General features: G+C 42.7%; 2 protein-coding genes across 2 annotated transcripts in view; both read left to right on the top strand.

The window, feature by feature from the left end:
* Nucleotides 1–9,581, top strand: part of LOC140317648 (diacylglycerol kinase theta) — a 41,733-nt gene extending 32,152 nt beyond the window's left edge. The window contains exons 20-23 of the mRNA XM_072395124.1: nucleotides 1,127–1,273; nucleotides 1,357–1,468; nucleotides 1,546–1,698; nucleotides 3,006–9,581. Coding sequence (XP_072251225.1) covers nucleotides 1,127–1,273; nucleotides 1,357–1,468; nucleotides 1,546–1,698; nucleotides 3,006–3,107 — 514 coding nt within the window. The 3' untranslated portion in view covers nucleotides 3,108–9,581. The remainder of the gene's footprint in view (nucleotides 1–1,126; nucleotides 1,274–1,356; nucleotides 1,469–1,545; nucleotides 1,699–3,005) is intronic.
* A 2,252-nt stretch (nucleotides 9,582–11,833) lies between these two features.
* Nucleotides 11,834–26,173, top strand: part of nfkb1 (nuclear factor of kappa light polypeptide gene enhancer in B-cells 1) — a 52,666-nt gene continuing 38,326 nt past the window's right edge. The window contains exons 1-3 of the mRNA XM_072395123.1: nucleotides 11,834–12,135; nucleotides 13,316–13,359; nucleotides 20,124–20,205. Of these exons, the coding sequence (XP_072251224.1) occupies nucleotides 13,321–13,359; nucleotides 20,124–20,205 (121 nt within the window). The 5' untranslated portion in view covers nucleotides 11,834–12,135; nucleotides 13,316–13,320. The remainder of the gene's footprint in view (nucleotides 12,136–13,315; nucleotides 13,360–20,123; nucleotides 20,206–26,173) is intronic.

Here is a 26,173-nt window from a genome sequence, read left to right as displayed (position 1 = left end):
TCATCCACACGCCCCCCTGCAGCACAGTTTATTCACTCCGTGCTCTGTGACAGTCGGCTAACTTCACACAGAGTTTGCTGCTGATAGTTTTGTGCAACATGGCAGGATATTTATCAGATTTTGACGACGTGGTCGACAACTTTGAGTAAGATGGACGTTCTTACCGGAGTGAATAAACTGTGCTGCAGCCATGCTGTGGATGAAGTGGTCCCAGTAGAGTGCCTGTGTAGAAATCCCTCCGTTAGCTCTCCTATAGCTGCAAGTAGCCACATAACAGCAGCTATGAGCTAACAGAGCTATAGCACACGTTCATTCATTCATTCTTCTTAAAGTATTGGTGAAATAAAGACAGATAATGCCTTATTTAGAGGCTGCATCCTCTAAGCCCCGTTCACTCCGTTATATGGATCTCCAGTTATCTAAATATCTTCCGAAGGACGCCGACTTTCACCAAACTGTTCTCAGTGAGCAGATGAACGTATTTCATGCCAGAAATAAGTTCCAAGTTTAAAATACCGGAGTTCCCCTTTAATCTGGAACCTGAAGGGTTTGAATTCAGTAACACATGCGGTCCATCTGACTCTAACTGTTCTTTACTTTATTCTTTGTAAGATTAAAAGTTGGATTGATATAGAATCACAGAGCTCAATCTCTGCTTTGTGTTGGACTGGACTTCTGTAGCAGTTCCTTCACAAAACTTTATGATTAAAGTTGAGCCATTATGGCGTTTTTAGCTCTTCTTTAACCTGCTAACATGTAGCTTTGTCAAATGACTCTGAATCTGCTCCGGCTCGGCATCATAACACCTGCTTTTACGGGCTAATTTTCACAGAAAAGTGACAGGAGTGGGCACGTCTCACCTTTTCTTTCCACGATGAGCAACAAAAACAGATTGATGTGTTTTATGGTCTGTAAAACAGCTGGCAGCTCACTCTCAGTCCAGCTGTGAGGCTGACAGCTGCATGTATTCACTTTGTTAGAAAATAGAACTAAAGATGTGAGAAAGTGACACCTGGTGGCCAGCAATGGTAGAGCATGTTAATGTGTGTTCAAACCCAGCCTCAGCAGCACATTCCTGCCAAAAACTACATTTCCCATCAGCCCCTCTTCCTTGTGCCCCCCTCAGGTTCCATAACAAAGGTGTTTATGTGAAGGTGGGCCTGCAGAAGATCAGCCACACCCGGAGTCTCCACAGAGAGCTGCAGCTGCAGGTGGACTCTCAGAACGTGCCGTTACCCAGCATCGAGGGTCTGATCTTCCTCAACATTCCCAGGTAACGTGCACACGCACGCACACGTGCACGTGCACGCACTTATCACCCCCGGGGCAAAGTCTTACCTCACACCCTGTGTGCAGTTGGGGTTCTGGTGCTGATCTGTGGGGGTCAGAGGTCGACAGTCGCCACGAGAAACCAAGCATCGATGACGGGCTGCTGGAGGTCGTCGGGGTCACCGGGGTCGTTCACATGGTGAGTCGGGTTACATCACACGCCGTGCACGCTAAATGCACACGGCCTTTTGACCACCTGTGTGTGTGCACGTGCAGGGCCAGGTGCAGAGCGGCCTGCGGTCAGGCATCCGGATTGCTCAAGGGAACTACATCCGGCTCACAGTGAGCAAAGCCATACCTGTGCAGGTGGACGGGGAGCCGTGGATCCAGCCGCCGGGACACATCATCATCTCTGCTGCCGGCCCAAAGGTTTGTCCCTGCAGGGCACCCGTACGCCCCGGTTCTTACTCAGTTTGCTTTATGCTGGAGTTTAATGGAGTTTAATGGAGTTTAATGGAGTTTGATGGAGTTTGATAGAGTTTGATGGAGTTTAATGGAGTTTGATGGAGTTTGTTGGAGTTTGTTGGAGTTTGTTGGAGTTTGTTGGAGTTTGATAGAGTTTGTTGGAGTTTGATGGAGTTTAATGGAGTTTGATGGAGTTTAATGGAGTTTGATGGAGTTTAATGGAGTTTAATGGAGTTTGATGGAGTTTGTTGGAGTTTGTTGGAGTTTGTTGGAGTTTGATAGAGTTTGTTGGAGTTTGATAGAGTTTGATAGAGTTTGATAGAGTTTGATGGAGTTTGTTGGAGTTTGATGGAGTTTGATAGAGTTTGATAGAGTTTGATGGAGTTTAATGGATTTTGATGGAGTTTGATAGAGTTTGTTGGAGTTTGTTGGAGTTTGATGGAGTTTGTTGGAGTTTGATAGAGTTTGATAGAGTTTGTTGGAGTTTGATAGAGTTTGTTGGAGTTTGATAGAGTTTGATAGAGTTTGATTGAGTTTGATAGAGTTTGATGGAGTTTGTTGGAGTTTGATGGAGTTTGATGGAGTTTGATAGAGTTTGATAGAGTTTGATAGAGTTTGATGGAGTTTGATAGAGTTTAATGGAGTTTAATGGATTTTGATGGAGTTTGATAGAGTTTGTTGGAGTTTGATAGAGTTTGATAGAGTTTGTTGGAGTTTGATAGAGTTTGATAGAGTTTGTTGGAGTTTGATAGAGTTTGATTGAGTTTGATAGAGTTTGATGGAGTTTGTTGGAGTTTGATGGAGTTTGATGGAGTTTGATAGAGTTTGATAGAGTTTGATAGAGTTTGATGGAGTTTGATAGAGTTTAATGGAGTTTAATGGATTTTGATGGAGTTTGATAGAGTTTGTTGGAGTTTGATAGAGTTTGATAGAGTTTGTTGGAGTTTGATGGAGTTTGATAGAGTTTGTTGGAGTTTGATGGAGTTTGATAGAGTTTGTTGGAGTTTGATGGAGTTTGATAGAGTTTGCTGAAGTTTGTTGGAGTTTGATGGAGTTTGATGGAGTTTGATAAATCTGTGTTCATCTCTTTAAAGTCACATCAAAGATGATTTTGAATGAGAACAAACGTATTTATATCATTGGACAGCTGCACCGTGGCCTCACAGTGAGACGGTTCCAGCTGCTTCTTTCTGGGTGTAGTTTGCAGGTTCTCCCCGGTTCCTGCCTCAGAAACATGCCTGTTAGGTGAGACTCTGTTTGTCCTCTCCCAGGTTCGAATGCTGAGGAAGTCCAAGCAGAAGCAGAAGAAGTCTTCAGCAAACGCGAGGGACGGACGCTCGGAGAGCCCGGCCTCCAGAGACGGCGGACACTGACCGGCTCGCCTGAACCGCAGCCTTTTACCTGCTTCCTGCTGCACCGGGAACACATTCTGGTGCCGGCTGTGAATCCACTCATGCAGCTTTGTAGCGTCGCTGACGGGCCGCAGATCGACCTGAAGACAGAAGGAGGTTAAACCTTTAACATCCTGCCGAGTAGAGGAGGAGGAGGAGTAAGAAGAGGTCTCGAATCTTCCTGAGTTTGGCCCACTTTGGATTTCATTCCTGCTCTTTAAATATTAACAGTTACAGAAATAATCATAGTAACAGTGGTTAATATTCCTCTTAAGGTTGCCTTTGTGCTTAAAACAATAATAAGTCAGTCATACATTCACAGCAGGTTGTCTGAATAGAACTGATTTTGAATTTTGATCATTTCCTTGTATTTATAACCTGAGTTGGAGCAAAAATAATCAAGAAAAGGAGTTAACAGAAGTTTTAAATGTCCAGACGTGGCTGTATTTGTGCAGTAAGTAGAAATAGACTCAGTGTCAGTTCTTATATTGTAATGACTTAAAGATAACGGGCAGCTATAGAAGGTTTACGGTCTAAGAAACTGAAGCACTCTGAAGAGACTGTAAACCTTATCTAAACCCGACAGCTCCTGGAAGCTGGACTTTTATCTCGTGTGATGTATTTTACTCATGTCGGCTTGACAGATGTTAGAAGCTAGCTTAAAGTCGCGTTAAAGCTGCGCAAAGCTAACGAGAGCACAATGGGACCTCTGCAGGATAACTGGAAACGTCGGGTCAGTTTGAGCTGTGCCGTGCTACTGAAAATCTGGGAAAGCCTGGAGCACAAATTGATGTTTTTTCACAGCAACTCCCCCAAAAATCTGATCTTTTTAGTCCTGTTTAAGCAAAAGAGAAGATTCTGACGGTCTAATGACGTAATGAGACTAAATAATCTGTAAGGGATGAATAACGAGAATAACAATAGACGACAATCGTGCTGCAGCCTGGCTCCGTTTTCTGTTCACAGCCTTGACATCTGACTGACTTTTCCTGCTTTCTCACTCCTCTGGTAGCTTATTTATACTGAAGTGGAATTTATGGAGCAATTTTATGACAGTCTTTAGATTCAGGTGGATCCACAGTTCAAGAGTCGAAGCCAGCAGCTGCTACAGGAAGTGAAAAGGCGCTGGTCACATTAGAAAGTTAAACCTTTTGTTTCTGCTAACCAACATGACATTATGCTGTTAAGCTCCACAGCTAAAATGTGAAATCACAACGTGCCTCTTCAAATCTGCCACAACCGTTAGCTCCGGAAATAATATAAAAATGTTTAAAAAAGCAACAACTTTGGGGGAATTTTGGCAGCTTGTTGCTGAGCAACCCAACAAAATGTCATTTTAAAGTCCCCTCGTGACCAAATTCCCAGTTTAATTATTTGTATACGGTCACCGATGCCCCGATATCTGAACTATCAACAATAAAGATGTTGTTTTGTAGCTTTTTTTAAAGTTTTTCTTTACTTGAAAGTGTTTGAAGCAAAGTTAGTGACTCGTGAGTTTCAGCTAATGCAGAAAAGTGGGCGGAGCTTGAGCACACCACTGGAGTTAACCAATAAGAGCATCCTGGACTCTTGGGGGGGGCAGCCTTCCTGCAGGATTCTCTGCAGAACATAAGTGGCTTTTCAATCGGTGTTCATTCTTTACTTTCTGATTGCCTCCCTGCACGGAAACTAAAGCTAAAGCTAAAGCTTTGCAAAACAATATCCAGGGTAAAATGTAATTAAGGCTGGTTAAGGCAGACAAATTATTAATAGTTGTGCTGTTACCAATTAGTTTGATAGTAAATCGAAGTACAGATTCCTGCTGCACACCTGTTTTTTTGTATTGGGACAGAACTTTTCATCTTTTCAAGTAAGCTAGCTGCAGCAGAACTTGGAATTAGCACAGCTAATTAGCTTGGAATTAGCACAGCATCATAATACAGCTGATTTCTCAATAATTCTGCTGTCATTCACATATTTTTTGTTTCTTTTGTAGACTCCAAAATTGAGAATGAGTTGTCGCCTGTTAAGACTTTGTGTTTCTGCTCAGCTGAAAGATTCTTTCAAACGACTCTGCTGTGATTTCCTTATATTTAACATAACAGATAATTTATATTTAGATCTGCCACTGGTCGCTTTTTGTTGACTCCTCATACAAGCTTCAAGTCTAATTTGACAATCTTGTGATGGAAGAACGCCCACCGATTGAAAAACTCAGTTTGAATGGGGAACTGCAGAGATCTCCTGCTTGTTTTTACAGAAAACTGTGTAAATAAGTAAGAATCGTACTTAACGAACTGTAAACTGTAAAGAAAATAATTGTTCACATGTTCTGACATGGCTCTGTGACTATTAGTCGTTAGCTTTAAACTAGCTAAAAGAATAACTGTGTTACGCGCCAAACTAACCGAATCACACCAAATATTTAAAGCAGTCTGGGAAGCATATGTTGCTGAAGCAAGTCTCAAACTGTAGTTCAATTTGAGGGTTTAAGTTTTACGTGTTACTTTATGAAATACTAATTCTAGCTTCAAATTGGGTTGCAGGTGCCCCTTCGCTAATGTTGGTGTGTTCATGCTGTGTTTTATGAGTCCATGAGAATGCTCCCTCATGTGGTATTCACATATTTATATGGAAATTATCTGAAAGTAATTGAAGAATCTTCATAATCACAGACTCACAGATGAAGGTAGAGCAAATTATTACAGTATGCTACTCCTTCTTAGGATTATGGGAGACAACGAAGAATAACTGGAGAACTAGCTCAGTATTAGCTTTCAGAGCTGGTTTGTGCATTAGTTTGCTTAAAGAATAACATGTAAAAGAATAAAGATGTAAAACACTGGGGAAAATCATGGGTGCAACAATGCATTTAAATGCATTTGTGTCCATATGAATATCCATTAATGGTTATAGCGAGTTATAGGGACAGTGCTGTTATGAGTGTTAATTAGTCATGGATTTACCAGTTAATCCTCAAGCTTTTTGTAAACATGACTTCCCAGATTGTACACATAAGTCGCAACAAGTTCCATTTAAAGGCAGCGTAAATCTACTTATGTGGCTGTACCAATACAGTTGCACCAGAAAAAGCTAGAAAACGAGCTACATTAATAGCTAGCATAAACTGGCAACTAGCATAAACTGACAGCTAGCATAAACTGCTAGCTAAAAGCTAGCTAATTAGCTTGCATAGTAAGCTAGTTTAAAAGAAAGCTACACTGCCAGAACAGAAACCAAGTTTTTTTGGGGGGTTAAAATCAAAACAAAATACATAAACAGTTTTTGCTATTATAGGTTCCACTAGCAAGAAAACAGAGGTAGTTCAAAATAAACATTTTATTAGTGTAATTTGAGGGTTTAAATCTTTGTAATTTAGACTCTTCAATTTTAGTTAACAGCAGGCTAGCAGAAACTAGCTCTGTACTAGCTTAACAAGCTTGTTGCCAACAAAACACATTGTTTTACTTCCAGTTTGTAGGGCAACAAGACAAGAAAAGTACCAAAGGGCAAGAATACAGATTCACAGATTCTGGGCCCAACACAAAATAGATCCAGAAAAGTCCAAATTCTCACCGTATTTCCCCAGTTTCTCTCCAATCTGCTCCTAAAACCCTGAAGATGAGTTAAAGATGAGCTCCAGGTGCGTTTGAAAGTCGTTCTTTCTGACAGGAAGGATTTTATCAAAGAGGCACTTCATCCACGTTTCCAGAGAAGAGTTATTTAAGGACGTTATCATACAGATGAAGAATCTTATGCTGAACCTTCCAGCTCTTTATGTAGCCTCAGCCGCACGTGATTACTGTACTTTGGCTGTGACATTTACATTTTTAAAAATTCAAGATGTGCGTTAATGATTGATTCTTTTATGTTTTTGGTGCTAGAAGAAACATTGTGTTACATTTCTGTGCTAGACTTGAAGTTCAGATCATGTTTTATTCAAAGTCTCAAACTGAAGAGCAGAAAATGTTTAAATTAAGGTCATTTTGGGAACTTTAAGTGCTGATTAATTATTTCTGGAAAGCTTCATTCAACCTCTTTCTGCAGCAGCTTGCTGAGGCCCTGGGGTTTTTCACACTTTTTCTCACAGCATAATAACTTCAGCTGTAAAAGAGCCTCAATCGGTGTTTTAAACTACAGACTACACGTTTTCCATTGGATTTAAAAGCTTTAATTACTGCTTTTAATTTAGCAGAATTACAACCGTGGACATCAAACACAAGTTGTCTTTAAAAAGTCTAAAGGGTTTCATTGATAAAATACTTTTAAATCTACAAATGAACAGAACTTAGGTGAAAAAAGAACGTGAACCACACATCGAACGTGGGGAAACTGTCAGTAGCCAGTTCAAGCTAAGAAATACACTGCGTTCGGGAAGATTAAGGCGTCAACTTTCTCCCCTCTGGGTCTCACTGAATGGGCGTAAATTTTTACGCTGCCAATTTGCAGTCAGGATCCATTGCTTCGCTTTGCTAGCTTAGCTTTAGCTAGCATAGCTTAGCTTTAGCACAGCTTAAGTTTTAAAAAGTTCAACTTTTCAAGTGGAAACGCAGGCGCGAGCTCATCAAATCTCTTCACTGATTGAGTGTTTAATCTCATGAATAATTGTTGTTACAGCTGGAGGCGCCAGGCCCAGCATCCAGAATTATCTTTGTGATCCAGCTAAGTTCACAAGAGATTTTTAAAAAAAATACAGGCCTGACAGTTTCCCGCCTTCTCTGAACCGGTGAAGCAGCTCAGTCAAAGATCGATGTCGTGGATATTTGTCGTTCTTCAGGAAAAAACACTTTAAAGTGGACCTGATCCAAATCTGGAAAAGTTGCTGTCGGGTTTTATCGCTGTTTTATGTTTTTATGTCTTTCTGACGCCTCTGTAACTTTACATTTATGTAAAAAGTGCTGTTCGTAAGGTTAGCTTCAGCGCTATCCTGGCTAGCTTCTTCTGCTTTGTAAACAAAGAGGAGAATGTTGCAAATTCTGACGCTAAATCAGGGAGAAAGAAGCCAACAATCTGTTTTTCCAGTTCACACAGAAGCATTACAGTCAGTGAACATCACCACCTGGCTGGTGTTTTCCAAAAACTCTAAAGCTAAAAGCCATCTTAGGAGCACACCGAATACTCCTGGATGTAAATGGCACGGAAACAAACAAAGATAAGGCCGTTTATCGACCTTATAAAAAGCAGCTGTCCTTTATTCCTCCACATTCTTCTTCATTTGAAAAAGTGAGGTAGCCTCCACACAGCAGGGGGCGCTGCAGAGAGAAGTGAACGATCTTTCCTGGATCTGAGGCTTTGACAGAACAGATCTGAGATCAGTTTCTGTTTCCTAAGTGGCATTAACTGTTGGTTTTTCAGTATTGTGGAGCTCTGTTCGGTGTTTTTTGTACAGATGGTGCTTTGTGTGCTGACAGCAGGATGTAGCTGTGAGCAGTTCACTGACGTGTTGTAGCGCTGCTGAGTGTCGTTTTCTCTGCTCCCCAACAACACAACTGCTGGTTTTATAGGTTTCAAACAAGTGTTTTTATCATTTATGTTCCAGCTGCAAATTTCTCTGTAAAAATCTGAGAGGCTGTTTGTGTTTATGGCAGTTAAATCACAAAGTGCTTCAAAAGACAGCGCAGTTCGAGGATCGAAATCAACAAAACGTACAGTAAAAACTAAAAGTTTGAGTCGTTATTTAGAGGTAACAAGTTCTCTTTTAAATTCTAAAGGAAATTTCCCTTTTATTCGGGTTAAATTAAATGAAATCATCGTAAAATGGAATGATTACATTTGCAGGAATATAGAGTGAATCGTCCTTTTAGGCCACATTAGCTCAGATGATGACTCATAATCAGCTTAAAAATGTCCTCCCAACAAGAAATTAATCAGTGTTTCAGCCTGAAAAACAGAAGCTTTCGTGCAGAGACCGTTAAATCTGAAGTTTAAAAACTAAAGTCTGTTTTCGCTTCTTTTTTTGCACCATTTGAACAGTTTAATAAATAAATAATTATAAATCTGAACAGAGCTGCAGACAGACGTTGTTTTTCCGTGACATCGTGCAGTTCGGCTTCAATCATTTGGGGCTCAGAACTGATACCAAACAGCTCCAAAGATGCCGGGAAACATCACGGGAACTTCATGAACGCACCATTCTTTAACAGCTGAGGCGTTTCGGCACCAGAACAAGCTGCTCGGGGGGGTGAGCTGGTCCGGGAACTTTCCCGCCCAGTTTGAGGTCAGAGGAAAACGTAATGCCTGAAACCCGCCAAACTGTAGCGTCGCACGTGGTGGAAAAACGCCAAGAAAACCAAAAACAAGCAAAACTTCAGCTGGGTGTTGAGGGCCGGGGCCCGTCTATGTTCCTGGGGCCCTCTGCGTGCCCGGGGCCCCTCTGCGTACCCGGGGCCCCTCTGCGTGCCCGGGGCCCCTCTGCGTACCCGGGGCCCCTCTGCGTTCCCGGGGCCCCTCTGCGTGCCCGGGGCCCCTCTGCGTGCCCGGGGCCTGTCTATGTTCCCGGGGCCCGTCTGCGTGCCCCGGGGCCCCTCTGCGTACCCGGGGCCGCTCTGCGTGCTCGGGGCCCCTCTGCGTGCCCGGGGCCCCTCTGCGTGCCCGGGGCCCCTCTGCGTGCCCGGGGCCCCTCTGCGTGCCCGGGGCCTGTCTATGTTCCCGGGGCCCGTCTGCGTGCCCCGGGGCCCCTCTGCGTACCCTGGGCCGCTCTGCGTGCCCGGGGCCCCTCTGCGTGCCCGGGGCCCCTCTGCGTGCCCGGGGCCCCTCTGCGTGCCCGGGGCCGCTCTGCGTGCCCGGGGCCCCTCTGCGTGCCCGGGGCCGCTCTGCGTGCCCGGGGCCGCTCTGCGTGCTCGGGGCCCCTCTGCGTGCCCGGGGCCCGTCTATGTTCCTGGGGTCCTCTGCGTGCCCGGGGCCCCTCTGCGTGCCCGGGGCCCCTCTGCGTGCCCGGGGCCCTCTGCGTACCCGTGGCCCCTCTGCGTGCCCGGGGCCCCTCTGCGTACCCTGGGGCCCTCTGCGTGCCCGGGGCCCTCTGCGTACCCGTGGCCCCTCTGCGTGCCCGGGGCCCCTCTGCGTACCCTGGGGCCCTCTGCGTACCCGGGGCCGCTCTGCGTGCCCGGGGCCCCTCTGCGTGCCCGGGGCCCCTCTGCGTGCCCGGGGCCGCTCTGCGTGCCCGGGGCCCCTCTGCGTGCCCGGGGCCGCTCTGCGTGCTCGGGGCCCCTCTGCGTGCCCGGGGCCCGTCTATGTTCCTGGGGCCCTCTGCGTGCCCGGGGCCCCTCTGCGTGCCCGGGGCCCCTCTGCGTTCCCCGGGACCCCTCTGCGTGCCCGGGGCCCCTCTGCGTGCCCGGGGCCCCTCTGCGTGCCCGGGGCCTGTCTATGTTCCCGGGGCCCGTCTGCGTGCCCTGGGGCCCCTCCACCTTTCACTGCCAGGAGCACAGCATTCATCGCTGCCATACTTTTTGTAACGTAGCTGCTTTAACTTGACATTCCTGCTTGGTGCCTCCATCGTGGCGCCGTTAGGCTCCGCCCCCTCAGACCCCAGGCTGGGGGCGGGGCCTCGTGCCTCTAAACGTGCCGCCGCCGGCTGGTTTCTCCTGCTGTAACTCCTCAGTTTTACCGACTGTTTTAGCCAATAGATGACGAGTATATTTTTAAAGACAGAAGCTGTTTTTAGTTGTCAGTTTTAACTGTAAATTGCACTAATTGTTTAACTGAGGCTCTTCGATGTGACGTTCAGGTTATTATGAATGTTGTTGTCACTAAAGCTGAATATAGTACACATATATATGTTTAGATAACAGATTCTTTTATGTGGTTAATCATAATAAACCATCTAAGAACTAAACTTGTGGGGCTTTGTGTCTAATTCTTTGGAGAAAGTGGAGACCTTCTGTCCAGAGATCTGAACCTCTGATTTCAGACGTTAAATGAAGGGAACTGAGAGCTGACATAATGTCAGATATGTTCTCTGACAGGTCAAATGTAGAATATCGGGTCAGATCAGAATAAAACGCTGTTACAGACGGATGAGATTAGAGATAAGAGGAAGATGATGGATGCAGTGTCTTATTTACCTGTAAATCCAGTGATTCGAGCTGTTTTCCTACAAATCTGACTCATATAAACTGTGAATATCTGTAATGATCTGTTTAATAATAAAGCTCCTCTGGCCCACATGGAGGCAAAAAGATTTATGAATAATAATAAATACAGAAATTAATTTAAACATGAAAATGCTTTTAATCATCTTCGGTCTTGCAGTTTGTCTGTTTCTCTTTTATTTATATACCTGTAAAATAAGCCATTCGTTTAACAGTTTGTGTGATAGTATTATTATCATTTATCATAGTATTTATTCAGAGTAATTCCTTATTGTTACTGTAAAAAGTAAAAAAAAAAACCCGAGTGATAAAGAGTCAAAGTAAATTAAATTAAGCAGAATAAACACATGTATGTTTAAAACCTGTTTCCAGAATGTCACGTGACTGTCATCAATTTACTTCGACACTTTATCACTCGGTTTTTTTTTGTTACTTTTTACATTAAAAACATAGTTTTTCTACAATGTAGTTACTGTAAATGTAGTTATTGTTCAAATCTTTGAGCTAATTGCTCCACTGTCGCGTCTCTCTTCTCAGGCCTGACGGAGGCCGGTATTTGGATGTTGAACCCGAGTGAGACATCTTCGCTTTCTCCCCTCTCTGCTGAGCTCTACGTCACAGGGAATTTCCAGTGGGGAAGGAAATCAAGTCACTTTATTGTAACTGAGACAAACGGTGTTTCACCTGCAGGACCCTGCCGCTCGCGCTGCGGAGCAACTTTCTTTTAATTCGCTCGGATTAAAAATCTTTCGCGTTTATAAACCGTAATGACGCGCGCGTGTCGCGTCATCACGTCCTGTGATTAAAGTGAGGCTGTAAATGGGTCCGTTGGTTCAGCATAGCGAAATAATGATGTGCACGACTCTGCTGGAGTGAAGCGGAACGAGGACTGTCATCCATACTTCATGCCGAGAAGTTGACTTTCACCTGAGCGAGCTAACCAGGTAACAACCTGCTAATTATAGGCTAACTAACCGCACTACTGGTTATTGGCACTCAAACTTCGCCGTGACCCGCTACAACTCTGGCAGCCTGCTTTGTTATGCTGCTTACTTCCTTATTAGCCAGGCAACTTTGAGATGTCACACCTAAATCCATCAGTTTTTTGTTGTCAGTTGTCACAGATATATTTCACAGCCTCATTAAAGATGTATTTTGTATATTTTGCATCCAACGGTAAATTCGGCATGTACATATCATACGTCAAGTCTTTATTAAAGTCAAAGTTTTTAACTCTTAATGTAACTTTCACCTTCTTGTGTTTGGTGTTACCGAGGACAATATGAGTAAACACGCAAAAACTGAAAAAAATAGTCAAACGTTACATATGCCGTAAATCACGGCTACATGCCCACGACTGTTAGAGAAATCATTATTTCCTGTAAAGCAGTATCCTGAGGTGAACTCCGAAGAAACGCTTAATTGGCAGATTTTTCTACGGAGTTCGTTACTAAATTCTCCGCATACGGAACCTTTAGGTAGCGGTTAGCAGCGCCGACAGGACGGTGAGGCTCTTGGCCGACAGTCCAGCAGGAGCTGCGCCGTGGAGGTACTGGCTGACGTGAATACTTTGTTTCTTTACAGTTGTTTTTAAGACACAAACATCAGCAGCAACAGTTCCGCTGCGCTCATTAGCTGTTAGCCGGGAGCTAGCTACAGGCGCGTTCACGAGGAAGTGGGCCGGGGACGCGCGGTGCTCGGCAGAATCAAGTGTCAAAGGGATTAATAATCAATTTATATTCATGGTAATCAATTAATAACTGAAAAATAGACATACTTTTAGGGCATTAAGAAAAGGATTGAATTAGTAAAGGGTATATTATCATGTATTATTGAATAATTAATGAATAATTAATACAAATACAGTTCAGTTATATATTTATTTATGTATATATATATTATTTCTTATCAGATTATTGCATGATTGAATTTAAGAGCAAAGAAATCAAACAAATATGAATTAGTAAATGCTGTAAGAGGTTCAGTCATTAAATGTGATTTAAACGGGTCTTAAATTGTAATTATTGTGGAACTATTGTCTGTAGCTGATAATCTGTTCATCAATCAGCTGATAGATAAGTTCAATCAATGCTGTGCAGCTGAAGTGTTGTTTGACCTCTGCAGAAACGATGGCTGGAGAAGACCACTACCTTCATCCGTCCAACCAGGTAAACACCTGCAGATGAAAACTGCTTCATGTTTGTTCCCATTTACTCACTGATCTGAGTTCAGCATAAATACAGAAGAATGAGGGGAATAAAAAACATAAAAACTGGATGGAAGCAACAACGCAATGATGCGAAAACCGAAAGATCTGAAGAAATCAGAGAGGAAAATACACTGGAAATGATGTGAAAACCTCCTGCTGCCTCTGACCTCCTCTGTGGGAGATCCTGGTCCATGTAATCCAGCTGAACTCACCGCTCAGACGCTGTCTTTAAGCTACTTTAATGGTGATTCTGTGGTTATAAAATCTGGATTTTATTAGAGCAGAGCGACAGTCTGGAAATGCTTTAACACCAAGTCTTAATGGACTGATTTTAGACCCAGTTTCTGACCAAAGAAACAGAAAAATCTGTGAATGAGAGCAGCTTTATGGGGAATTCAGCTGGATTAATAAACACTTTACTGTTTTACTGAAAGATGCAGAAAGATGGAAGTTTGGAGCCTGAAAAGAGCAGCTGGGACCATCTGAGTGTTTCCATGCAGGAAGGATTCAAACCCAGCTGGATCATCTGGGGGTTCTGGTCCGGTTTGAGAAGCTGGATTTCTGTCAGACTGACGTGTTTACATGCGTTTAAAGGTCCAGTTTCTATCAGACTGACGTGTTTACATGTGTTTAAAGGTCCAGTTTCAGTCAGACTGACGTGTTTACATGTGTTTAAAAGTCCAGTTTCAGTCAGACTGACGTGTTTACATGTGTTTAAAGGTCCAGTTTCAGTCAGACTGACGTGTTTACATGTGTTTAAAGGTCCAGTTTCAGTCAGACTAACGTGTTTACATGTGTTTAAAGGTCCAGTTTCAGTCAGACTGACGTGTTTACATGTGTTTAAAGGTCCAGTTTCAGTCAGACTGACGTGTTTACATGTGTTTAAAAGTCCAGTTTCAGTCAGACTGACGTGTTTACATGTGTTTAAAGGTCCAGTTTCAGTCAGACTGACGTGTTTACATGTGTTTAAAGGTCCAGTTTCAGTCAGACTAACGTGTTTACATGTGTTTAAAGGTCCAGTTTCAGTCAGACTAACGTGTTTACATGTTTAAAGGTCCAGTTTCAGTCAGACTGACGTGTTTACATGTGTTTAAAGGTCCAGTTTCAGTCAGACTGACGTGTTTACATGTGTTTAAAGGTCCAGTTTCAGTCAGACTAACGTGTTTACATGTGTTTAAAGGTCCAGTTTCAGTCAGACTAACGTGTTTACATGTGTTTAAAGGTCCAGTTTCAGTCAGACTGACGTGTTTACATGTGTTTAAAGGTCCAGTTTCAGTCAGACTGACGTGTTTACATGTGTTTAAAGGTCCAGTTTCAGTCAGACTGACGTGTTTACATGCGTTTAAAGGTCCAGTTTCAGTCAGACTGACGTGTTTACATGTGTTTAAAGGTCCAGTTTCAGTCAGACTAACGTGTTTACATGTGTTTAAAGGTCCAGTTTCAGTCAGACTAACGTGTTTACATGTTTAAAGGTCCAGTTTCAGTCAGACCGACGTGTTTACATGTGTTTGAAGGTCCAGTTTCAGTCAGACTGACGTGTTCACATGTGTTTAAAGGTCCAGTTTCAGTCAGACTGACTTGTTTACATGTTTAAAGGTCCAGTTTCAGTCAGACTAACGTGTTTACATGTTTAAAGGTCCAGTTTCAGTCAGACCGACGTGTTTACATGTGTTTGAAGGTCCAGTTTCAGTCAGACTGACGTGTTTACATGTGTTTAAAGGTCCAGTTTCAGTCAGACTGATGTGTTTACATGTGTTTGAAGGTCCAGTTTCAGTCAGACTGACGTGTTAACATGTGTTTAAAGGTCCAGTTTCAGTCAGACTGATGTGTTTACATGTGTTTAAAGGTCCAGTTTCAGTCAGACTGACGTGTTTACATGTGTTTAAAGGTCCAGCTTCAGTCAGACTGACGTGTTTACATGTGTTTAAAGGTCCAGTTTCAGTCAGACTGACGTGTTTACATGTGTTTAAAGGTCCAGTTTCAGTCAGACTGACGTGTTTACATGTGTTTAAAGGTCCAGTTTCAGTCAGACTGACGTGTTTACATGTTTAAAGGTCCAGTTACAGTGAGACTGACGTGTTTACATGTTTTTAAAGGTCCAGTGTCAGTCAGACTTACGTGTTTACATGTTTAAAGGTCCAGTTTCAGTCAGACTGACATGTTTAAAGGTCCAGTTTCAGTCAGACTGACAGGTTTACATGTGTTTAAAGGTCCAGTTACAGTGAGACTGACGTGTTTACATGTGTTTAAAGGTCCAGTTTCAGTCAGACTGACGTGTTTACATGTGTTTAAAGGTCCAGTTACAGTGAGACTGACGTGTTTACATGTGTTTAAAGGTCCAGTTTCAGTCAGACTGACGTGTTTACATGTGTTTAAAGGTCCAGTTTCAGTCAGACTGACAGGTTTACATGTGTTTAAAGGTCCAGTTTCAGTCAGACTGACGTGTTTACATGTGTTTAAAGGTCCAGTTTCAGTCAGACTGACTTGTTTACATGTGTTTAAAGGTCCAGTTTCAGTCAGACTGACGTGTTAACATGTGTTTAAAGGTCCAGTTACAGTGAGACTGACGTGTTTACATGTTTTTAAAGGTCCAGTGTCAGTCAGACTTACGTGTTTACATGTTTAAAGGTCCAGTTTCAGTCAGACTGACATGTTTAAAGGTCTAGTTTCAGTCAGACTGACGTGTTTACATGTGTTTAAAGGTCCAGTTTCAGTCAGACTGACGTGTTTACATGTGTTTAAAGGTCCAGTTACAGTGAGACTGACGTGTTTACATGTGTTTAAAGGTCCAGTTTTAGTCAGACTGACGTGTTTACATGTTTTTAAAGGTCCAGTGTCAGTCAGACTTATGTGTTTACATGTTTAAAGGTCCAGTTTCAGTCAGACTGACGTGTTTACATGCGTTTAAAGGTCCAATTTCAGTCAGACTGACATGTTTACATGCGTTTAAAGGTCCAGTTTCAGTCAGACTTACGTGTTTACATGTTTAAAGGTCCAGTTTCAGTCAGACTGACGTGTTTACATGTGTTTAAAAGTCCAGTTTCGGTCAGACTGATGTGTTTACATGTGTTTAAAGGTCCAGTTTCAGTCAGACTGACGTGTTTACATGCGTTTAAAGGTCCAGTTTCAGTCAGACTGACGTGTTTACATGTGTTTAAAGGTCCAGTTTCAGTCAGACTGACAGGTTTACTTGTGTTTAAAGGTCCAGTTTCAGTCAGACTGACGTGTTTACATGTGTTTAAAGGTCCAGTTTCAGTCAGACTGACGTGTTTACATGTGTTTAAAGGTCCAGTTTCAGTCAGACTGACAGGTTTACTTGTGTTTAAAGGTCCAGTTTCAGTCAGACTGACGTGTTTACATGTGTTTAAAGGTCCAGTTTCAGTCAGACTGACGTGTTTACATGTGTTTAAAGGTCCAGTTTCAGTCAGACTGACGTGTTTACATGTGTTTAAAGGTCCAGTTTCAGTCAGACTGATGTGTTTACATGTGTTTAAAGGTCCAGTTTCAGTCAGACTGACATGTTTAAAGGTCCAGTTTCAGTCAGACTGACGTGTTTACATGTGTTTAAAGGTCCAGTTTCAGTCAGACTGACGTGTTTACAGGTGTTTAAAGGTCCAGTTACAGTGAGACTGACGTGTTTACATGTGTTTAAAGGTCCAGTTTCAGTCAGACTGACTTGTTTACATGTGTTAAAAGGTCCAGTTTCAGTCAGACTGACGTGTTTACATGCGTTTAAAGGTCCAATTTCAGTCAGACTGACATGTTTACATGCGTTTAAAGGTCCAGTTTCAGTCAGACTTACGTGTTTACATGTGTTTAAAGGTCCAATTTCAGTCAGACTGACATGTTTACATGTGTTTAAAGGTCCAGTTTCAGTCAGACTGACGTGTTTACATGTGTTTAAAGGTCCAGTTTCAGTCAGACTGACGTGTTTACATGTGTTTAAAGGTCCAGTTTCAGTCAGACTGACAGGTTTACTTGTGTTTAAAGGTCCAGTTTCAGTCAGACTGACAGGTTTACTTGTGTTTAAAGGTCCAGTTTCAGTCAGACTGACGTGTTTACATGTTTAAAGGTCCAGTTTCAGTCAGACTAACGTGTTTACATGTGTTTAAAGGTCCAGTTTCAGTCAAACTGACGTGTTTACATGCGTTTAAAGGTCCAGTTTCAGTCAGACTGACGTGTTTACATGCGTTTAAAGGTCCAGTTTCAGTCAGACTGACGTGTTTACATGTGTTTAAAGATCCAGTTTCAGTCAGACTGACGTGTTTACATGTGTTTAAAGGTCCAGTTTCAGTCAGACTGACGTGTTTACGTGTTTAAAGGTCCAGTTTAAGTCAGACTAACGTGTTTACATGTGTTTAAAGGTCCAGTTTTAGTCAGACTGACGTGCTTACATGTGTTTAAAGGTCCAGTTTCAACCAGATTGACGTGTTTACATGTGTTTAAAGGTCCAGTTTCAGTCAGACTGACGTGTTTACATGCGTTTAAAGGTCCAGTTTCACTCAGACTGACGTGTTTAAAGGTCCAGTTCCAGCCAGATTGACGTGTTTACATGTGTTTAAAGGTCCAGTTTCAGTCAGACTAACGTGTTTACATGTGTTTAAAGGTCCAGTTTCAGTCAGACTAACGTGTTTACATGTGTTTAAAGGTCCAGTTTCAGTCAGACTGACGTGTTTACATGTGTTTAAAGGTCCAGTTTCAGTCAGACTGACGTGTTTACATGTGTTTAAATGTCCAGTTTCAGTCAGACTGACGTGTTTACATGTGTTTAAAGGTCCAGTTTCAGTCAAACTGACGTGTTTACATGTGTTTAAAGGTCCAGTTTCAGTCAGACTGACTTGTTTACATGTGTTAAAAGGTCCAGTTTCAGTCAGACTGACGTGTTTACATGCGTTTAAAGGTCCAATTTCAGTCAGACTGACATGTTTACATGCGTTTAAAGGTCCAGTTTCAGTCAGACTTACGTGTTTACATGTGTTTAAAGGTCCAGTTTCAGTCAGACTGATGTGTTTACATGTGTTTAAAGGTCCAGTTTCAGTCAGACTGACGTGTTTACATGTGTTTAAAGGTCCAGTTTCAGTCAGACTGACGTGTTTAAAGGTCCAGTTTCAGTCAGACTGACAGGTTTACTTGTGTTTAAAGGTCCAGTTTCAGTCAGACTGACGTGTTTACATGTTTAAAGGTCCAGTTTCAGTCAGACTAACGTGTTTACATGTGTTTAAAGGTCCAGTTTCAGTCAAACTGACGTGTTTACATGCGTTTAAAGGTCCAGTTTCAGTCAGACTGACGTGTTTACATGCGTTTAAAGGTCCAGTTTCAGTCAGACTGACGTGTTTACATGTGTTTAAAGATCCAGTTTCAGTCAGACTGACGTGTTTACATGTGTTTAAAGGTCCAGTTTCAGTCAGACTGACGTTTTTACGTGTTTAAAGGTCCAGTTTAAGTCAGACTAACGTGTTTACATGTGTTTAAAGGTCCAGTTTTAGTCAGACTGACGTGTTTACATGTGTTTAAAGGTCCAGTTTCAGCCAGATTGACGTGTTTACATGTGTTTAAAGGTCCAGTTTCAGTCAGACTGACGTGTTTACATGCGTTTAAAGGTCCAGTTTCACTCAGACTGACGTGTTTAAAGGTCCAGTTCCAGCCAGATTGACGTGTTTACATGTGTTTAAAGGTCCAGTTTCAGTCAGACTAACGTGTTTACATGTGTTTAAAGGTCCAGTTTCAGTCAGACTAACGTGTTTACATGTGTTTAAAGGTCCAGTTTCAGTCAGACTGACGTGTTTACATGTGTTTAAAGGTCCAGTTTCAGTCAGACTGACGTGTTTACATGTGTTTAAAGGTCCAGTTTCAGTCAGACTGGCGTGTTTACATGTGTTTAAAGGTCCAGTTTCAGTCAGACTGACGTGTTTAAAGGTCCAGTTTCAGACAGATTGACGTGTTTACAGGTGTTTAAACGTCCAGTTTCAGTCAGACTGACACAATATTTAGATTTTTCTGTTGTAACTTTCAAACTTCCAGTCAGTTAAAATCTGTAGTTTACAAGGTGCAGACACCAGGGTGGAGGAAGGGCGTCTGGCTCAGTTATTTAGTCCAGTTAGTGGCTCAATTTTTATTGGAAGAAGGTTAACATGCTGGTTTTAGTTCAGTGTTTACATGCAGGAGGGATTTGATTATCTGGGTGTGTTCGTCCAGTTTGAAGAGCTGGATTTAGTAGGATTTGCATCAGAGACTCGTGTTTACATACAATTTAAAAGGCCAGTTTTGATTGGACTGACACACTTTGTTGTCAGGTTCTGCTCAGTTAAGAACGAGTCAATTGATCCTGCTGGTGTCTCTGATGATGCTGCACCACCTGCAGATTAGTGGGCCGTGGAGGTTGTTGAGAACCCGAATGCAGACGGAAAACTCCCTGAAGGTTTTATTTAAAGCTGAAACCAACAGCGCAGGCAGAGTGGATAACCAGAAACTAATGTGACTCCCATCCATCCCTGATGGACCCCACCATCAGCAGAGTAACCAACCACATCTCACACCATCACACCTCCACCTCCGTGCTTCACAGTGGAAACCAAGGCCCAAAAATTCACACGATCACAAAAAACCTCAAAGACACAAAACCAGTGGGACCAGAAGGGAGAATTGATTGAACGGTTGATCAGTTGTTGATGGTTTCTTCCTGCTCTGAGCTCCTGGATGTTCACAGCTTTGTGTCTCTCACAGATCTTTGAGAACTTAATGATCGATCCGGCCTGGGAGTTCCCACCTTTCCCTGCGATGCCCCAGCCGACGTCTGTGCAGACAGGTGAGCGTCTCGTTTTTATTTGCTTAGTGGCAGAAAAGACCTCCATGAGGAGGATCTTCAGGCTTCGCTAATCTGAATTTGTCCTGCTGAGCTGTTTCCTCTGAATCTGTCTTTGTTCCTCCTGTTTGTTTTTGAGCTGAAACTAAAAGCAGACATTAATCACCAGCTCCGTCCTGCCAGCTTAACGCATCTATGTCTTCTTATCTCTACATATCAAGCTGCTGGGCCACTGTCACACCTGCGTTTGAGCTTGAATCAACACATGGTTGGGTGTAGTTTTCAAACCTGTTGGTCCTTGTTAGGCTTCCTCCACCCCTCCCTCATCAGGTATTATTCTACTGATACTGTGACATTAAAAGTATAAAGTGGGCTCCTGCAGCTGCGGCTCCATGTGCTGAGCTGATCATTTCCACACCTGACTGCACTTCAGTTTGGTCGGTTTTATTAATGATTGACTCCATTATGTGTCCTGATATCAAACTGAACATCTCTGATGCTGTTCGGTTCGTTGGTCAGATGATATGAGGAAGTCTGCTGAAGAACTTCAGACGACATTTTAGTACTTTCTGATGAGTCTTCCTGTAGTTTTTTAATGTTGTGGCGGCAGAATGTATAACTTTAGCATAAAGTGAGTCCTGCTGAGGTTTTCTGTTGATCTGTTACCACAGTTGCAGAAACCATGAGGAAGGAAATAAGCTGCAGGTGACAAGTTTTAAAGTGAATCTCTGGTCTGAGCTCCTTTATTCTCCAACTCAGCCTGAACCCTCTGAGACAAGCTTTCTGTCATTTCTTTAAGGAGTCTTCAGGAATAGTTCTCCAGGCTTCTTGAAGGACATCCCAAAGCTCTTCTTTGGATGTGGGCTGCCTTTTGTTCCGTTCTCTGTCAGATGATCCCACACTGCTTCAATAATGTTGAGGTCCGGGCTCTGGGGAGGATTCATCCCTCCATAAGACCTGTTGCCACTGATTTTCAGTCCACTTCTTGTGTCATTTGGCACAGCTCAGCCTTTTCTCCCTGTTTCCCTTCCTTAAGAACGGCTTCTTGACAGCCACCCTTCCATGGAGCCCATTTCTGATGAGGCTTGGGCCAACAGTAGATGGATCGGCTGAAGGTCCAGATGCATCTCTCAGGTCCTGTCAGGTCACAGCTGGATTTTTTCCTCTTTCTTAAGGACATCACTTTCAGATCCTGTTCATCTGCTGGAGATAGTTTTTTAGGCCTGACACTTCTTCTTTTGTCCTCCACTTGTCCAGTTTCCTCAAATGTTTTAAGGACACACTGCACACCATGCTGAGATATGCCAAGTTTTCAGCTAATAGCTCTTTGGGAATCACCTTGTTGCTGCAGAAATCCTATTTTCTGTCTGTCAAACTGTGTTTTCTTTGCTGTTTTTCATAGATGCAGCTAAAGAAATGGGAACAAATGATGTGTCTTTGTGACAGGCTGCTGGTAACAAAGTGCCTAAAGATCCAGTTTAAAATGGCTTCTTTGCTAAGTTGTCTGTTCTGTGTCGACACAACACTGGTTCATCCCTTGAGTTAGGAGCCTTTTTTCTGCCTGAAGGGTTCAAAGGTCAGAGTTAAGTGGCTGAACAAAGAAAAAACGTCTGAAAATGCTCAGGAACAAGGACTGAAGATGAGGGATTGATTGATTAAACCTGGTGTGAAAGGGTGAAAGGAACTGGATCAGGACTCTGGGTCGGGATATTTGGATGAGCAGCGGAAATCTCAGTTTTTAAGTGAAGAACTTCTTGATTTTTTAATTTTCCTGTGAGTTTAATTTAATCCTCATCTGGAAACTGCCTGATTTTAAAGGTTTGTCTGTTGGTTTAATGACTGTGAAGGATTTGGCAGATATGAGTGTTAAACAGGAAATGAAAACAAGGCCTGGGTTTGTGCAGCTTAATGACTCTGATGAGACGTTCATTGTTTCATGTGTTTGCGGTCACATAAATATCTGTTGCGCTCTGACTCTGTAAGGAAGTGATTCCTTCTCCTTTTGGCTGATGCTGCTCTCACTGTTGTGTTTCTCTGGAATCTATCGATCACATTTGGAAGCTTTTTGTCACTGAAGTGAGAGAAATTGTCATTGATGTTTGATCATGGAATTATTAGTGTTATAATCCTTAAAGGCTGGAGGTGTTTTTGGCCCATGTGGTAAATATGATCTGGCTTTGAAATTATTTTATTTTCCAAAACGAAAGTTTGAGCAGCTTCAAGTTCCAGCATGAAAACCTTCATTAGATCCGGATAAATCGGTGTTATTTAAGAATAATTTAACTGGTTTGACTGTTAATCAGTTCATGAGAAGTTCTGTCCCACGAATTATCGACATAAAAACCACAGAAAAAGTTTTATTTATTATATTTACATTTATTTTATGTTAGACTGTGAACATGTTTCCTGTTCTGTCTCATCGGCTTAATTTAATCTGTTAATAAACATCAACTTTTACATTTCAGACCTGCAACACATCCCATGAAAAGTTGGTAAACTTTAGAGGATCTATCCCACATTACTTTAGATGAGGTACACCAACTTCTAAGGAGTTACTGCTGTTCCTTTCTGAAAGATGAACATTATTGTTCCCACATTACTTTGTTAGCTGAAGCTAACGCTAACAGCTTAGCTAATGAAGATGACGTACACCAACTTCTAAGGAGTTACTGCTGTTCCTTCCTGAAAGATGAACATTATTGTTCCCACATTACTTTGTTAGCTGAAGCTAACGCTAACAGCTTAGCTAATGAAGATGACGTACACCAACTTCTAAGGAGTTACTGCTGTTCCTTTCTGAAAGATGAACATTATTGTTCCCACATTACTTTAACTGAAGCTAACGCTAACAGCTTAGCTAATGAAGATGACGTACACCAACTTCTAAGGAGTTACTGCTGTTCCTTTCTGAAAGATGAACATTATTGTTCCCACATTACTTTAACTGAAGCTAACGCTAACAGCTTAGCTAATGAAGATGACGTACACCAACTTCTAAGGAGTTACTGCTGTTCCTTTCTGAAAGATGAACATTATTGTTCCCACATTACTTTGTTAGCTGAAGCTTTCTAGCTGAACGGTTTGGTTCTGTAACTCAGACAACCTGCAGCTGTGTTTAAGGTGTGTTTCCAACACAACACCGGTCCTCTCCTCACTCTCGCTGTGTTAACGTTACATTATCGGCATGTTTCTGATAAAGATGGAGGTCTCCAGGTACAACTGTTTAATGAGGTTAATATATCCAAAATGTTTAAACGCAGTAATTAACGGTTCACATGCATTACTACGAGTTACGCTGTGCACATCTCCGGCTTGGTCCATTACTGCTGATGAGAAAGCATTGTTTGCTAGCATCTGCTGCTAACTTAAAGCTAACTGCTAACTCACAGCTAACTGATAACTTACAGCTAACTGCTAACTCACAGCTAACTGCCAATTTACAGCTTACTGCTAACTCACAGCTAACTGCTAACTTACAGCTAACTGCTAACTCACAGCTAACTGCTAACTCACTGCTAACTTACAGCTAACTGCTAACTTACAGCTAACTGCCAATTCACAGCTAACTGCTAACTTACAGCTAACTGCTAACTTACAGCTAACTGCCAATTTACAGCTTACTGCTAACTCACAGCTAACTGCTAACTCACAGCTAACTACTAACTTACAGCTAACTGCTAACTTACAGCTAACTGCTAACTTACAGCTAACTGACGATTTACAGCTTACTGCTAACTCACAGCTAACTGCTAACTTACAGCTAACTGACAATTTACAGCTTACTGCTAACCTACAGCTAACTGCTAACTTACAGCTAACTGACAATTTACAGCTTACTGCTAACCTACAGCTAACTGCTAACCTGTTTCCCTCTGGGATCAATAGAGTAACTATCTGTATCTGGAGTGTTTCTGGCCTGACTGCAGGAACAGATAAACATGCTAAACTTTTGCCCTCTGGGAGAATGTTGGAGAACTCTGAAACAACCACCCCCCCGCACTGCTGCACACCTTAAGACCTGTTTAAGGAAGAATGGGACAAAATAACAGCTGGAACTCTGCATCACCTGGTTTCCTCAGAGTCAGAGCGGCTTTAAGTGTTGGCAGAAGGAAACAAAGTGGGAAAAGGTTCACTGACTTTATGGGATGCTGCAGGTCTGAGGTGTAGAAATGATGTTTGTTACCAGATTAAATGAAGCTGAACAGGAAACATGTTGAGTTCAGACTGTCTGACAGGAAGTAAAAGTAAGAGAAAACATCAAAATAACTGTTTTTTTCATCTGTTTTTGCAGAAAACTATCCCAAGTTTTTCCAATTTGTGGCTGTAAAAGTTATTTTAAGCCTTTTAGGAATGTTATAACATGTAAAACTGATCAGTTTAGTCTATTTATGGGGTTGACAGAATGAGTAAAGGCTGAAAATCAACACATACAACCGCCCCCCCGCACTGCTGCACACCTTAAGACCTGTTTAAGGAGGAATGGGACAAAATAACAGCTGGAACTCTGCATCACCTGGTTTCCTCAGAGTCAGAACGGCTTTAAGTGTTGGCAGAAGGACACAAAGTGGGAAAAGATTCACTGACTTTATGGGATGCTGCAGGTCTGAGGTGTAGAAATGATGTTTGTTCACAGATTAAATGAAGAGTTCAGACTGACAGGAAGTCAAAGTCAGAGGAAATGTAGGAATTCTTTCTTTTTAAATTCACATCCAGGATATTGAGGCTGTGAATCGATGCTACTTTACAGAGTTCAAGGAGACTGAAACCAGACGTTTTCCAAATATTCAGTTGGATAGAAAGAAAAGCAACTAATTCTCTGGTTTGGGAGTCTGGAGCCAAAGTTTTTACTTTCAAAATGTAAAGATGCAGTCATGTATCACTTGGACTGATAGCTGTGTGTCTTCCACTTTTGGACTTTGTGGCTTTCTGTGGGACAACGACTGCTTTGTTTGGGCTGAATGAAGACTTTGTTCAGCTCGGCTGCACAAACGGGAGCTGATGGTGATGTAAAAGCAGGTCGAAGGCTTCATTTCGGGGACAAATATCACAGGTTAAACAGGTTTCTGCTGGGCCCACAGCTGCAGGGGTGAGGGGGGGGGGCCGAAACTCAACTTTCTGTTTGGAAAAACGAATATATTCTGGGGAAAAAACGAAGGTAAAGTGAAAGAAGAGTTTCATGACATGTCCTCTGCGGCGGGGCCCTGCTCTCACTTCTCTGTTTCGTGGCTCATTACGTTGAAGCAGAGACAGAACGGCAGCTCTGAGATGAAGCTGGTGATGTGTTGGAGGAGGGGAAAGTGTCTCCTCTGCATTTACACGTGAGTAACTCCAGTGATTCATAGGCAGCTTCCTTTACTTCCACTCATGCATCATCGGTTCCTCAGAGGTGTTCGGTGACACTTTGAAGCCTTTTAGCGGCTAAACGTAACTGACGTTCACACACACTCTGTTTTAAAAGCCTTTCCCTGCAGATGTTGTGTCTTTCTGCGTGTCTTCGTGGTTAAACGGTGGCATTCTGCAGCAAAGTGTCGGTTAAAAGCTGCTCTGAGGTGGAGGTCAGGTGTTTCCAGCCTGGTGTCAGACTGACCTCCTGATGAAGAGGAGTGAGATGAAGGGAGCTGAGGCAGGAAATGGCTGCAGCCGACAGGAAGCTGCAGACACCGTGCAGATTTTACCGCCAGGCGAGCTCTCAGAGTTATTTGGAACACGCTTTTCTTCCTTAGCGTGCACATTCAAACCAACGGGCTCAGAACAGTTCTTTCTTTCTGCAGAAGCTCCACAGAGCTGCTTCCTGTCGGTGTTTCCAGGACAGATTCAGCAGCTTCAGCTTTGCACAGGAAGTGTTTCCCCCAAAGCTGGCGGCTGTGAGCGAGCGTGTTGTGGCTTTTCTGGCTTTCGTTTTCTCTCTTTAGCTTTGTTTCGCTCTTCTGATTAAACTTTCACTTAAAATCTTTTTGTTTTTCATCCTCAC

Source organism: Leuresthes tenuis, unplaced genomic scaffold, assembly GCF_036924035.1.
Source record: "Leuresthes tenuis unplaced genomic scaffold, fLeuTen1.0.hap1 SCAF_11, whole genome shotgun sequence".
NCBI classification, from domain to species: Eukaryota; Metazoa; Chordata; class Actinopteri; order Atheriniformes; family Atherinopsidae; genus Leuresthes; species Leuresthes tenuis.
Note: the sequence above shows the minus strand (reverse complement) of the source record. Positions and strands in the feature narration are given on the sequence as shown.